The sequence below is a fragment of the Lepeophtheirus salmonis genome, chromosome 5 (genome assembly GCF_016086655.4).
Source record: "Lepeophtheirus salmonis chromosome 5, UVic_Lsal_1.4, whole genome shotgun sequence".
Lineage (NCBI taxonomy): Eukaryota > Metazoa > Arthropoda > Copepoda > Siphonostomatoida > Caligidae > Lepeophtheirus > Lepeophtheirus salmonis.
The window spans coordinates 67,458,410-67,474,277 of record NC_052135.2 but is presented as its reverse complement, the minus strand read 5'-3'; the positions used below and the strand labels follow the sequence as shown (position 1 = coordinate 67,474,277).

At 27.0% G+C, this 15,868-nt stretch overlaps 1 protein-coding gene and 1 long non-coding RNA gene across 2 annotated transcripts in view; one reads left to right on the top strand and one right to left on the bottom strand.

The window, feature by feature from the left end:
* The first annotated feature begins 766 nt into the window (after positions 1 to 766).
* The window catches only part of LOC121118696 (uncharacterized), a 28,172-nt gene continuing 13,070 nt past the window's right edge, over positions 767 to 15,868 (top strand). The window contains exons 1-3 of the mRNA XM_040713282.2: positions 767 to 906; positions 1,600 to 1,827; positions 4,585 to 4,871. Coding sequence (XP_040569216.1) covers positions 1,618 to 1,827; positions 4,585 to 4,871 — 497 coding nt within the window. The 5' untranslated portion in view covers positions 767 to 906; positions 1,600 to 1,617. The remainder of the gene's footprint in view (positions 907 to 1,599; positions 1,828 to 4,584; positions 4,872 to 15,868) is intronic.
* LOC121118697 (uncharacterized) lies at positions 2,165 to 11,032 on the bottom strand. Its single transcript, XR_011780366.1, has 4 exons — positions 10,791 to 11,032; positions 9,079 to 9,315; positions 7,715 to 8,000; positions 2,165 to 3,411 (listed from the first exon to the last, which is right to left on the bottom strand). It is a non-coding gene; the product is annotated as an uncharacterized lncRNA (long non-coding RNA).

Here is a 15,868-nt window from a genome sequence, read left to right as displayed (position 1 = left end):
ATTTTTGCTCATTTGTGACTCCTGTTGTTAAAATGGTGAATTGTATTTTCCGTGAAAATACGGACAAGAGCTCACCACTTCGGATCAGCTAGTATAAACATCATCAGAATACAAAGAAAATACAAAAATTAAATAAATTATTTCAATAGTCCAAGGGATAAAATATGGTGTTAAAAATAAACTTTGCATATTCAAAAATAATATGTACAGGATTAAGTGGTTGCTTATAAATGTTTGGAGTTGAATTTGAAATTTGCGACTGTAGTCAATATTTTGAAGACTTGCAACTTGACTTGATCACCCAATCAAAGAATCACGACTCGAATTGCAATGGAAAGTCGTTTTAAATTTTTTCTCAAGAGTTCAAGTATTTTTTTAAATATAATTGTTTTCTAAGGATTTGTACAGAACTCCATGAAAATATTAAAGTCCTTGGACTGTTAAATAAAAACTTGAGGCTTGACTTGGAGTTGAAGTAACGAAATGTTCGTGAGTTATGTACTATATATTTAATGATTTTGTGAGAAGTAAAACATATACACAATAATCCGTATTTTGAAAATAAATGGAGCATCGCGTGTGGAAGACTCTTTTCTTGCAAAATTATTATGTCCTAAATATCCTTCAAAAATAATAATAATATAAAAAAGTAAATATTAGTTGTACTTTTGTTTACAGAATTTATATATATATATTGGTTCGACACGCGAAAAGCTCTCATTCTTCTTGAAATACCTTTAATAATAACATGGTTCTTGAAGTTAATAGCATTTCATATCACCCAATGAATTGCTTTTTGTGTGTGTGTGTTGGTTTTTTGGCTTGTATTTTTTTTCTGTTTTCATTTTCACATTCAGTTTGAAACCATTAACAGAAGTAACTATTTACTTTATTCTCCTTGATTTGGTAAGTTCATAAATTTTACTTTTGTCTGTGCATTTTCTTATCTATCTCATACACTATTATTTATACTTAATTATGTATTTTTGGTTGCTATATCTCTTCATAAAAAACAAAACTAATAGAAGCCTAATAAATAAATCTTTAACGAGTGATGGCAATATATATTTTAAAAGTAAAATATAATTAACCTAAATAATTTATCACAATTCGTAAACTTCTTTCAATATTTTCATTAATTTTTTCTTCAAGTTTATACATACATACCTATAACAATACTAAAGATTTGAATTTATATTGGTATTTAGGAGTACCAAATACATGAAGTAAATAACAAATTGTACAAAATTGAAATGACGTAATTTTTATAATTGTCAACTGTTCATCATGTGATTAAATACTTTTTGATTGTTGGGATTTCTTTTTACTCAATTCACTACCTGCGTTATAAAAAGACTGATTACCTTGAGGAGTTCAACATTTAACTTTAACAGCCTTAATACAGTGTTTAACGTTTTTATTGATCTTATGTTGTTCAAAATACGGTTTTAATGCTCTTTGCTTAGTCTCTTTTTCTTCATATATATTTGTAAATTTTACAGTTTCAAGTTTAATATTTGATTAAATATTTTTTTATAAAAGTTTCAATTTATTTTTATTTCATTTAACAATATATAACATTGGTAAATATTTTTGAAGTTTTAAGAAGATCTAACAATGGAAAATATAAGCAAATGTAATTTTGAAAGAGAAAATCAAGTTCGATTGCTTGAAAAAATGACAGAAGAAAAAATGAAAAGGAAAGAGAAAGACACCAAAAAGGCAACTCAAAAAGTGGCTGGAGCATTTCGAAAGAAAATAATGAATAGAAAATCCGAGTGTCCAATTAATGAAAGTCAACTTCAATCAGAGAACGAAAGTAAATTTGTGAGTATACATAAATTCAAATGAGTCTAATATTAAAATTTATTAGTCTAATAGGTTAAATAATTACATTTGTTAAAGCAAGGGGTTTTTCTTACTTTGAAAGCATAATCAAATTTTCCTTTCCTTTTTTTACAACAAACACGGGGAATTTTCTATTTTTTCTATTTGTTTAATTCTTGTGAAATGAAAAAAGAGAATAAAATCAAAAAAATTGTTTAATGATTCTCTTACGAAATTAAAGTAACATTATTCAATAATTACGAGTGGTAGTACAATGCATAACTATGATTTATTAGCCTCGACAAAACCCCAAACTTTTAATTATTTATATAGAAGATAACTCTTTAACAAATCTTTATTTTTACTATCTGGCTCTTTTGAGCAAAAACACTCATGGTTACACTTTACACATGTCTTCTTCACAATATTAAAATAATACTGATAACTGTTAACAGCATCAGGAATTTAAAAAAAAAACCCGGATTTACAATAGCAATAAAACTCGTAACATAAAAAATGCTAAGGATTTACGACCATTGATTGTTTGCCATTTTTTTAATAAAACACAACAAGCTTTAGGTACACATATGCTTGTTGCTAATTTTTTATTTCTGAAAAAAAAATTAACGCTCAAAACTGAACTACCGGAAAAGATCCAAACACCAAGATCAAGATTGTTTTATAAAATTAGATTTATTCTGATGAACCAAAATAATAAGAAATAGATCGACGTAGCTTTGTGAACATCACGCTCAGGAGAAGTTATAATCTTGAGATCAATATGATATGAGTATGGAGAAAAAATAATGGGTGTTTTATGTGGAAATGCACCACAAAAATGGTGGGCCAAGCAATAAAATTATGCATTGATTATAACTTTAGAATAAATCAATGTATTTAAAAAAACAAAAAAACAATATAAACAAAGTAAGGGAAATTAAGCCTGCCCTTGAAATTTTTTTAGACGTATATTAATTCTTTTGCATCGGCCGTTTAAAGGAATTCGAGGTTGTTTTGAGGAGTAAAAGAATGAACTCACTCTCAATAACGCTCCATTAATGACATTTAAATGGACTCTAATTTTACTAATAAAGCATAATTCTTTATATTAAAATATTTCAATTTTAAATATTTCCAGTCACTGCGTTTCTGAAATAAACAAATGGTTCTTTCTAAAGTAAAGTTTTTGACCCTTGTTCTTCAAAGATCTTTGAATGGTGTCCTGCGACACGTTGATCTAATAGGAGTGCTGTCTGATTTAATTTTTGGAGTTATTGCTTATCCTAGTCAATAAATTATTCTAAAAATCATAAAACATGTTCTTTCAACTCTACACTTGGGCTTAGTGTTTTTGCCAGCACCTTGTTGGAAGAGATACGTTCGACTTTTCAAAATCCAACTGCGAAGACCTCTGAAATATTCTTTTGAGGAATTGGGGTATCAAGACAAACATCAACCATTAATTTATTTTCTGTTGTGATGAAAATAAGAACAAATTTATTTTTAGTTTTACAACTTCAATTCTTATTCTTCTAGTTCGAGCATCTACGCATTTCTTGTAACTTGCATATTTGATCGTGCACCCTGTAAACAAAATTTCTTGGTTAGTTTCAATTTCCAAAGCTTATACTTATTATTCAAATGAGCAAAAAAAAAAAAGTAAGCTCTCACTTTATTCCAATCTAAAATACGAGCAAATAACAACTCTAGGAATCGTACTTTTAAATCTCTTAGATACACAAGTGGGGTAAAATGTGTCCCGGCAACAATTATTATAAACTCTGAAAGAATATTAATATGCTCATAATCTATGAATTCTTTAAAAAGCACAAATTACTATTCATGGCGACAAATTTTAATGTTTGTCATTAAAATTAAAAGTGAAAAATTTATTAGAATTATAAAGAAAAGGTCCATTTTTATCGTTTTCTTCTAATTACAAGTCATATTCTCAGATCCTAAAGAAATTTAAAAATAGTTCAAGCATTTTTCGAATGTTATAGCAAGTGCTTACAAATTTTGTTTCAAGCTGTTTTCTTTTTTATGGATATTTTTAGAGAAAAAATAACGCTAACTATGTAGATATTGTAGCATCTTTTTTTTTTAAAAGCACTTTGTAGTCCATAAAAACAGAAATGTTGAGCTTTAAAGGTAATTTTCATGTTTTTCAAGTTATAAACTATTAGGAAGACACTACCTTAATCAAAGGGACAGAAACCGTTGAAATTTGTTTGTCTAGTCTAATCTGTTTTTAATACTTTGGGTTGGTTTGTAACTAACTTGCTTAAAATTTTGTCTTAGCCAATTTCTGATATTAGTTATTTGAAAAAAATATATTATTTGAAAATAAATTGACGAAAACTGAGGGACACTAATTTGTGTAAATTTAATTTTTTCAAGAAAAAAATTTACTATATTACACAAATATATATAAATAACTAATAGGTATAAAATATGTTGCGATATTTTGGTTGCAGAGTAACCAAACGTTTTCTCGATCACTATTACATTTTGATGATCTAAAACTTACAAAATATGGAATTACTTAAAACTTTCCAAAAATAAAAGTAAATTAAGCATTAAATTTTGCAAAAATAAGAAATATAGTATAATATATATGAGTTATACTATAGCGTAAAATAATTATCCGTTTTTGAAAACAATATATAGGCTAATTAATGAATACTTCTACTTTTAAAAACTACTTTTCGTAAAAAAAATATTTTTTTTATTCTGTTTTTTTTTTATCATTTACAGTCATTTAATAATGATCAAAAGACAGAAGGGATATTTCAAACTAAAAACGAAGTAAGCGATCAGCTGAGAAGACTTGGTTTAGTTGACAATTGTTATAATCAAAAATCCAAAAGGAATGACCATTATAGAGTTGAACCAAATACAGTCATTTTACATCAAAAGCTCGAAATTGTGGCACGTGAAAAAGCAAAAATGGAAGAATTGTTTCAGATTCAAGAAGAAGAAGAGATTAAAAGCTACAAGAGCTCCATCAACTGGGATCCTACAGGAAATGTGATCAAACCAAGGTAAAAAAAGAATTGTTACAAAAGATAATCAAAATAAATTGCATAATCAATTTTAACAGATTACCTTAATTTCTTCGTTAGAACAACGGCTATTTTAAATTATAGTTTTTATTATCTCTGCAAAAAATTTGCTTATTCATATATTGATTCCCAAAAGAATATTTAAATTTTATTTTTCAATCATTAATATAATTTAATATGCCAAATACATAAAGATGTAAATTATTTCCCCATTTTCTGAAAAAGTAAAGATTTAGTTGTTTCAAAATGTTTTTGTTTTTTTATGATAAAAAATTATGATGGGCAAATGTAAAATAATTTATACGACTATTTAGAAATAGCAGAATGCCTCTAGAGTTTTGAAATTATATATTTTTTTAAATGTAATTTGGTTTTAATATTATCTGTATCATCAACACATTTGACCTTTGTAGTTAGGTTAACTAAATAAAAGATAAATTATATACTGAATAATATTTTATAATTGTTTAGGTCCACATAGTTTTTTTTTTCTTATCTAAAAGAACAATAATAGTATTGAAATGAACACTATCCTACTGCATATCTGCCTTTTTGACACCTTTACGATTTACTTTAATTTGAAAGTACGTTTATTTTTTAAATAAATCAAACAAAAATGTGATAATTTTGAAGACTATAACTTTGATTATCTTTTTATAAGAAAAAAAAATTATATATTCAAATATTTAAATAAATAAAAAAATATAAGGAAAAAATGAAAATTAAGTAGGAGCTAATTTGATAAAAAAAACTTACTGATGATAACTTGAGAAATTCCAAATTCTTTAAAAAAAAGTTATAGATCCTCTCACTCAAACCTTTAATTCAAATCCGTATCTGTTATGTCCATAAAAAAAGCTGCCAATGAAGTATTCGATGAAAATATTCAATTTGATAAGAATATGGAAAAATAAATAATCGTTACAGAAATAAAGTTTTAAAAGAATAGATATAATTTTTTTAAATATTATTAGATTAATGAAAATTGAGTTCAAAACTTTGCCATAGCAAAATACATCAGGTAAATAAACTATACATATTAGGTCAAATGTACTATTCGGAGAGGTCATCAGATGTATCTACAATTTACACATAATATATATTTAGAATATTGTTTAGATATCGGAGTATTTACAAATACCTTGACGTTCTATATTAGTAAAGAAAAGAGAGGGGACATTTTGTATTTTTTAACAGGAGGCAAGGAAGACTTCCCAACATTTTTTGTCAAATGTGGAAGAGCAGAGACAATAATACATTACATGGCACATAACATTTACTTAGACTATGCCATTGTCATAAAAATATCAGATTAGGCTTCAATATCAGGGGTTTAGATAAACACTTGTCCTACCGCCTTGGACAGGCAAATTGTACTATTGGACTGGTTAATACAACGTATATGCTGTCTGAACGGACAGGAAGACCCACTTTATGCAAACTATGTTTATTTTTACCTGTGACATAGTTGTATTATCTAATAATTATTGGATCCTGCTTGATGTTATACAATTTATATCGACTGGTATTATTTTCTGCTTATAAGTCGATATTATAAATTTAAAAAAAGTAAACTACACATTGATAATTTGATAATTCCCCTTAAGCACTATTAACATCAAACTTTTCAAACTTTAGGAAAGATATTTTTTTATTGTTAGATATGTAAAATGTTTTTCTAATCCTGTAGGACACATTAAGAAACAAATTATTGTAACTATCTGAATTTAATTAAATCCCACAAACAAGTAGTAAAGTTGGTATTTTTTTGCTTGTCTAACCTTTTATATGCATACACTTAGAAGCTTTAGAATTTAACTTCATGACATTACAATTGAAACTTAGAAAAAACATAAATTTAATACGTATTAAACTTTTGAAACTCAAGCTCCTTAAACTTTTACAATAATTTGTCACAATATTCAAAACAAATGCATGGATTTTCATAGAACATAAGATCAATACTTTTTATGATTAGCACTTTTTAATGTGGAAAGGGTTTATATTTATAATAAATATACAACACTGTTTCCTAAAATAGTGCATTTCTCTTAGATGGTTAAACTGTATTCAGGTGGAGAAAATTGGAAATAGTTCTAAAAAATTCTTTAATTATTGTACATTTATCTTATGTTATATACAAAGAACAATAAAACACGGTTCTAAATTTCTTTATTTGTTAATTTAAAATAAAAATCATGAGAATGTATTATCATAAATTAAAATTGAATACATAGTGAAGGAACATTTTTTATTGGCTAAAAAAAGTCTAGTCTTGTTAATCTACATGATTGAGGTATATTTATTTTTACCAATGTGGCCCAACTGGTGATTGTAAAATATTTGAGCAGACAAAGGAAATCAATAAAGAAACTTGCTGTAAGATCGATTGCAAAAAGTCATAATACATCCAAGTCATCTGTCCAAATCTTTTTGAAATAAACTTTAAATGTTTTTCCCAACATAATTCGTTTGCATCCCGAACTTTCGGGAGATCAAAGGAAAAATCGACTTCAGATGTGCAGTTAACGTTAGGACTGGACCGTGGTGACTGGAAATGTGTTCTCTTTAGTCATAAAAAATCATTTGACCTATTTCATGCACACAATACTTCAACATATCAGGTATGGGCAAGAACTTAAGTTAATGTTGAATCAACTCCGTCTATAAAGTTTTTAGTATATAGAAGTATATTCTGAACAATTTTTAAATTTTCTCAATTAATTTGACTATTTTCAATGTGATTTATCTCTTCTTCTTTCGTTTCAGCATTAATAGGTCTATAATAGAATATTTTAGTTTTTCCTGCTCCCGCTACTTACATAGGTTGTTCACGCCACTCCCATTTTTCTTCTTATGAAATTTCAACTGAAAATTCACTTTTTCAGTTTTCAGCCCTCCATTAGTATTAGACCTGCACTTGGTTCCACCAAAAAAAGTTTCAGCTTTATATTATGAGACGAGATCTGATGTCAACATTGTCTTGTACCCAAGAAAAATGCCCCCTCAGCAAGAATGAAGAGAGGAAAGACAATATTCCAACAAGATAGCACTGCAGTTCATCAATCAAAACAGCATAAGAATGGTGTTCAATATATTTGATTGTACCTATTTTGTAAATATAGTTATCAATCAAAATTCTAAAATCAATTTATCCTATCTTAAAATAATATTAACAATATGATTTAGGGTTTAAATAAGATATAATGTTTTATCCTTATGGTAAATAACATTATCGATGAAATATTAATTATTCTATACAAATTTTGGGAATCAAACTGTTACTGATTAGTTTGGATGAGTTTGCATGTATTTTATAAAATAATAGCTATGATATTACATTTGAGTGGCTGCCGTTGTAGAACTATGTCTTCAAATCGAAAAAAGAAAAAAATTAGACATCGAAGGGAAAAAAAGGAGAGATTTTTAAACAAAACATATATTTTAATTAACTAAACCTTGATTAAAAATTATTTAATTTACGAATAAATCATAATAAACAAATTATGATGATAAATAATTTTTCAGAAGTATTATAAAAAGTATAAAGATAAAATGTAGATTCAAACGAAAAATATACTTTCTTAAAAATCTCAGGGAATATAAAATCGCAGTTAAATAATTGAAGGTAGACAATAGGTCAATAATTACAAATGAAGTAGAAATTTTATCATTTAATTCCGGAGAAAAATAGCACAAAACTATTTTTGTCATATAAGTGGTACTTAAAATTTGTAAGTACGAAAAATTTCTATCAGATTGCTTACGACAGATCTATGAACTGATTTATATATTGATTACATATTTTCTAAGTTGAGTATATATACATATATATTCTGCTCAGATTGCCGGAATGGATATTCGTCGATCATGTTCAAGTGTCATTTTCTCGACTTGTACTTAAGCGAGAGAGCTTAGGCTGGTTTAGTTTTGTAACTAATTGTTTATGCTTTAATATATCAAAACATGAATTAATTTTAATTGCTCAAATTTCTTTAAACAGCGAATTTCTATTGACCCTTTGCAACTTCTTCATTGAAATATAGCTTTTTTTTTTTTTTAAGTAGACCTTTATGCCTCTCAAACTTTTGCTAGTTGTTTCTATCAGAAATAGACTGTCTTTGTTCCTGTTTTCTATATTTGATTATTAACTATGATACAGGAAATATAAACAAATTAGATTTACATTAGTTCTAGCTTTTGTGAGTTGCCAGGTTAAAACAGGAGAAGCACTGATGACCAGTTAAATACATGCAACCACCAATTTCTTCATCTAATTTTCCCTCCAAAAACAGCCATAAAAACTCCTTATATGGCCTTTTTATAATTAAAAACGCTATAAGGAACTCTCAGATTAACATACTTTTTTTTAGCTCTATTTACACCATTGTCTTTGAACATGGATGTATCTTTGTTACTGTCGCTGGAAAAGTAATAGGGTTTTATTAAAGCACGACACTTATGGCATCATTTTTATTGCATGGAAGATATATAATAACTAGAATAAGTTCTCTCATTTCTTTGTTTTCGTCATGACTGATAATATTTTTCATTTAGTTGGTCTGACATATTGTTAATAGTAATATATTTTTTTATTAAAAATAATAGAGAGGTTAATTTCTTAATCATGGAAGTACAAAATGAAATTCAACTGCAAAAAATTAATCAAATGTTAAAAAAATGATATTGAGCATCGATAATGAAAAAAACATTTTCAATTTAATATATTGACTTTATATTTTATGAGATATAAGCCTTATTACACTTTTATACAAAACAACAACTTATTAATAAATTTTGTAATTAAATTGAAAAATTTATACTTGTACGTAGTGGTGAATCAATAAGCGTATATGGATTTAATAAAAATTTGGAAAATATTAAAATGAAGTGGAATAATCAACTAAAAGTGATGCAGTTCTAAAAATTATTGTCGTAGGATTTTTCAATTTGATAGAATCTGCACTTTTCAATTTTACTAAAATAATTAATAATTAAGTTTTTGTGTCTAGTTAGAGCAAATTCCACTTTTTGCGTTTTGATAGGGATATTTTGGCTATTAAAAAGTATACGCAATAACAGCAATAAATTGAAAATTTCTTTATTATACCTACCTACGATATATTATCACATTTTTGAGGATTCAACAGGTAAATAATTAGAAATTTAATCTGAATGAGTCTTAAAATAAATAAAATTTGAAGAAATTAAAAATTCAGTAGTACCGTTCAGCTCACTTTTAAGTAATTTTAGATAGGAGTTATATTTATGCCTGTGGATGAGCATTTTTGTTCTTCATTTATTTTTTAATTAGCAAGTTTTTTAACGATTTTAATACTATGAAAATTTGAATATAATTTTGCAATTGTCTGAATTTATACTATAGTTCGATTTTTCAAATACAATTAATACATTTTTAGAAAAACAGAGAAATTATTAGTTTGTCAAGAGGTTTATTGCTAATTATTGCTCCTTTATTTATTTTCTTATTAATTCCTCTTGCAAACTTTTTTTTAAAATATAAATAATATTGGTATTTTTTAATGCAGTACTTATATTTTTGTGTCATTTAATCTCAATCGGAAAGAATACCTTCATAAAAAAATAAATACAATTACTACCTGATAATTACTCCAAATATACTCAATGATAAAAAAACAAAGATTTATATACCCCCTAGGAAAGTAAAGAAGTGTTGATTACAAAAATAAAACCTTCAAATAAATGAATGAAAAAGTATGTTATTTAATGAATGTTGCATGGCAAAGCTTATTGCATTAGATAAATGATTAACTAAATATAAAGTGTTTATTAGATTAATTAATTGGCAAACGTTCATATTATTAATTCATGTATGAATATATTAAATATTTATACTAATCCGTTTTTTATACACACCGAAATGACGATTTTGACTAAGGATAGACAACTGGTTACCGGGGGCCGCAATTCGACTTTTTACTTCGAGGGACATGATCTTCAGTTTTTTCATGCCTAGAGAGCCGCACTTTCTGATTATTATCCTCCATGGAGCTAAGCTTTCTGACTCCAAATTTTTTATTTCTGTTTTGAAGTGCCCTGGAATATTGTTTTCCCAATGTGAGATGGGGTCTTACCCTCTTAGCTCACTTGTTACATGTGACGGTCTGCCATTTCAGGTTGACGTCATTTCTATTTTTATTTGGCTATTTTATTACTACTATCTTGTTAACCTTCCTCCCTCGTCAAAGGTTGAGTGACAAAACGGGAAAAAATGTTCCGCTCCATAAGAGAGTACTTCTTATTATAAGAAATGCCCCTATTATATTGTCAAAGAAGAAGACATGAACATTGTCCTAGCTTTTAATTGAAGATCAAGATATTGATGGAATGAAGATGACTGAGGTCCAATACTGGTTCCAAAGAGGAAGGATGTGCACGTATATCACTTTTTAACTTAATAAAAATGTGGAAAGGAACTTTTAACCCCTCTAAGGCATATTAAAATCCTAGATAAAACGAGTGACTTGTTTATAATATAAAGGTAGAACGTCAACTTCCGGATTTATGGTCTATAAGAATAAGAAATTATTTTAAGAACAACATGGGCTATTATTTTGTAGAAAGAATTACCATTGGCTCAAGACACCTTTTTTCAGCTATACCTAAGAAAGAGGCTTACTCGAAAGGACTATTGTCTTCTTGAAATTCCTTTTTGTTAGCTGTTCTTCCACTGTTGAGAGATAATGAGCCTGTACATTTAAATGACTTATTCAAAAGTAGAGATAATATAATGAAGCATTTAGAAATTGTCTCCGTAGGGACAACTCATTCCTACACATGTCTTCTCTAAATTTGGTTACGGCCAACGTTATCAATTCCATGCAATATATAAAAAGACAAAAAAAAAAAAATGAAGTATGGGTACACACACACCATTTTACATTACGTTATAGGGTCTCAATGTTCGAAAGGAGCTCGTGAAAATGGAAGAATCAAACCAACCAATTCTTTTAGTTTCCAAACGATTGCTAAGGCTGAATTAAACTGACACGGGGAACTTTTTTATGAATATAATAGAGTAATACTTGTATGGGAAATCGTGAAACAGAAATAAGGGGTGTACTCTGAATAGAACTAAAGAAAGATGATTGGGTGGTTGCTTTCAGGTCATCACAAAAGTTATCTGCATTTTATACTTCACCCGAACTAAGGGCTCAATAATATACACGACAGGACTCGATGATTTCATTGACGGACAATTGAGGGTGCTTCTACCTAATTGAAAAATAGTGATTCTGAATAATTATTTACGAGAACTGGGTCAAGATCCTCTCTTCTCTTAAGTCGCGTGGTAGCTTGCCTATCAGATCTACCAATTTTTATTTGTTATATGTATGTAGATTCGAAAGAGGGAAGGGAGGGAGAAATAATTATTTCATATATTGAATGTTAATGATTGTTTTTATTTATGTTTTATTTTCTTCTTATATGCTTTTAACCATATTATAAAAAATTTATCAACTCTTATCATTCAATATTATGTTTAGAAGAATAAATGGCTAGATAATTAAAAAAAAAAACACATTGTAGTTGCAACTTCTTATTGTTTTCTACAATCAAAGAAATTAGAGTCACAAAAATATATATATAAAAACATTAAAATCTTTTTTTGTTCATAAAAATATTTAGTTTGTTGACATATTTTTTTTTTTTTTAAGACGCCTAAGTAAAAGTTTTACTTTATACTTGTTTTAGAAGTTGTAAGTAAACGTTTACTAAATTTCCTAAAACTTTGTATTTTTGTTCCACTTATCCAACAGCAGTACCAAAATAAGGTTTCTCAGATTCTAACATGGATTTCTAATTTCGGGAGCGACTTTATTATCCTACTATTTAGTCATACTGATAATTTTTGCTTTATTTATGGAGATTAATTTAAAATTCAAGTGATTGAATAAAAAAAAAAATAGCCCAATTTTATTGAAGCCGGCGATCTTGTAAGAGTCAGGAGAGACACAAGTGATAATCACTAAACTACAGAAGCCATATTTATGGGTATAGGTCGTATTTATATGCAATGATATTTTATTTAAGGAAAGATTCTTTTAAATTCTTTTCAAGTTTCAAAATACAAGATAATTGCATTTTAATTGTTGGACTTGTGATAAATACTTGTCAACTCGACTTGATACAAAATAAATAAAATTATAATTTTTTTATGGAGTAAAACAAAATAATCTCAAACATACTATTTCATAGCTTTTTAATTATGTATTATGCATGCCTATTATGGCCTTGAGTAACAATATATCACTAATCAAAATGCTATTTTTTTCATCTGAAAGATTACAAAACTGAATGTTGGATGCGTTACTGATCCAATATTTTTTTCTGAGTAGGACAGCTACCACAAACATACCTTTGAGTGAAATCCGTTTTTTTGTTGAATTACTCAAAAAATACATTTATGATATGATAGTAACATATACATATGTTATTGTAAAAATGAATTATAGAATATGAAACTTTTTGTACAATATTATAATTACTTAGTTTGTACACATTATATTATTCAATTATTAAGTATTTTCAGTAGTATAAATATGTTTAAGAGTTTCTTTATATAATTACTATACCATAGAACTAGGTAAATGCATAATGTAATTTGTTTTAATAATTCATCTGACTGATTTACCCATCAATTTACTCATGATGTAAATTGTTATATATATGAAAATATTTATTTTGTTTTTTCATGATTATTTATTTAGGGGAAAACAGAAATTGATGCAAGAAAATAGGATTAAGCAACAAATTATCCATGAGTATACTAGATTTGTATTAGTCTTATCCGGTATATCATCAGGGCAATCGTAAAGGGGCGGCAATACCACTGGGATATATATATATATATATATTTTGTATTTGTATGCATTTTTGTCTTCTTTTTTTTAATTCTTCCCAATTTATATGTCAAGCCAATGATATCTAGATAACTCGTTGGGAGGGTACAAATGGGCGACGTCTGTCTTATAAAGGTACGTTTGGAGCAAGTGTGAGTCACACAAATTCTGTAGGAGAAGGAGTACACATATTGACTGACTACGGTGGTATGGCCTGTTGAGTTAGAAACAGTCTCATTATCTACATATCGAAGTGGTAGTATTATGTTTATTTTTATCAAAAGGGAATTGTAGTGGAGCGTATGCCCTAATTCCTACTTAAATTTCAAATCTTAGTATAACTACAAGTTTTTGAAACTTCTTAATTCATTAATAGTTAAGACCAATTCCATTTTTAAGTCAATTAAGACCAATTCCAATTTTAAGTCAATTAAGACAAATGTCCAATCATATCACAAATTTACAATCGATAAATATTATCTAAATGATAAATATATCACCTTTAAAGATCTTTATTAATATGACTAAGGTATTGTAATCATTGTTATTTCGGTAAGTTTCCGAGTAACTTGTCGTCTTCAAATTACTTTTGACATAGGAGTTTACACTTAACAGCATAGATGACAATATTGATCGTAGAATTAAACTAGGAAACACATTTAATGTTGATAAAATAGATAATACATAAATCGAACTATGAATATTGACTTATAATTCAGGGTAAACAAACTTCAACATTATTTTAAAAATTTGTTAAAATACTTTTAAAGTAATTCATAAACTAACATTTTCTCAAAAATACCAGTACAAATTTGTTTTTCTTCATTTTGAAAACACATATTATGTGAAAATAAATTCCTTTTTTAAAAGTTTTCTTAAGTTTAAGAACTTAACTCCAAGGTAAGCTTCAAGTTACTGATGCCAAGTTCCACGTCGAATTTGATGTCATTCAATACTCTGTTTGATTAAGTGCAAAATTATTGAGTTAAAGACTGGAATACAATTAATTAGACTTTAAGTCACACTTAAAGTCTAATTGTAAAATTATAAATGTACAAAATAGATTTTTTTTTAAATCTTACAATAGTCAATTGGTATTACTCTTTTACAAAATTGTTGAGTAAAAGTAAATTATTCCGTGAACCACTGGAAACTTGTAAAAATTAATTATTGGAAACTCTATACAAAGAAAAAGTAAAAAAATCAATAGGTATATTTCTTTTTCTGTTCAAATCAACTATCAACAAGGATCAAATTCATTTCCCCCCAATCTTACATAAATTAATAAGCATGATAAAAGAACAGTGTATTTTCTATGTATGTAATTATCTAAGTATATTTTCTTTTTGTGATATTGTGAGAGTAATTATAGAGGGATTTATCTTAAGCAATATCTGTCAGTCCTAATTAATTAAATTGTTTATATTATGAATAAGTTTATAAGAAAAGTTTAACTTTATGTACCATGCCACAAATAAAAATTGTTTCTCCAACCTTTTAATTAAAAGTAAAAGGAAGACAAAATCAATTAATTCTTAATTTACAACATTCTTCAGTTATCAACATTGATTTGAATTCAACTTATTAACTTTTAGCTCACCAATTATGAAAAAAGTCGTGAGACAATTGACAATTTCTTTGTTAGTACATTATCCCTGTGATGTATCAAAAAGTACTTTTTAAATGGAAGTCAGACTCCCTTTTTCTCTTACATTTTTTATTTTTTTGAACAACTCAAGTTGATTTTTTTTAAAGTAGAATAGTTATAAAATGAAAAAATGATTTAAATAAATCAATCAGGAAAAAATTGTCTTAAATAATTAAGAAACTTTATTTTTTGTTAGTCTATTTATTTCATGTCATCGGAAAAATAATTTATAAAAAGTTTTTTTATTTCTTTAAAATATGCATTACATAATTGGTATCACTTCTAAAAATGTTTAACGTGAAATATTTTTGCCTCAGTTTTTTTTTTCTTTTCTGTTTGTAAATATAATTATGGAAAATGTTACTAAACGATTTTGGTAAAGCCTTGTAAAAAGATTATGTATATTAGTAGTGGTAGTACATTCATTTTCGCCAAACTCAAGG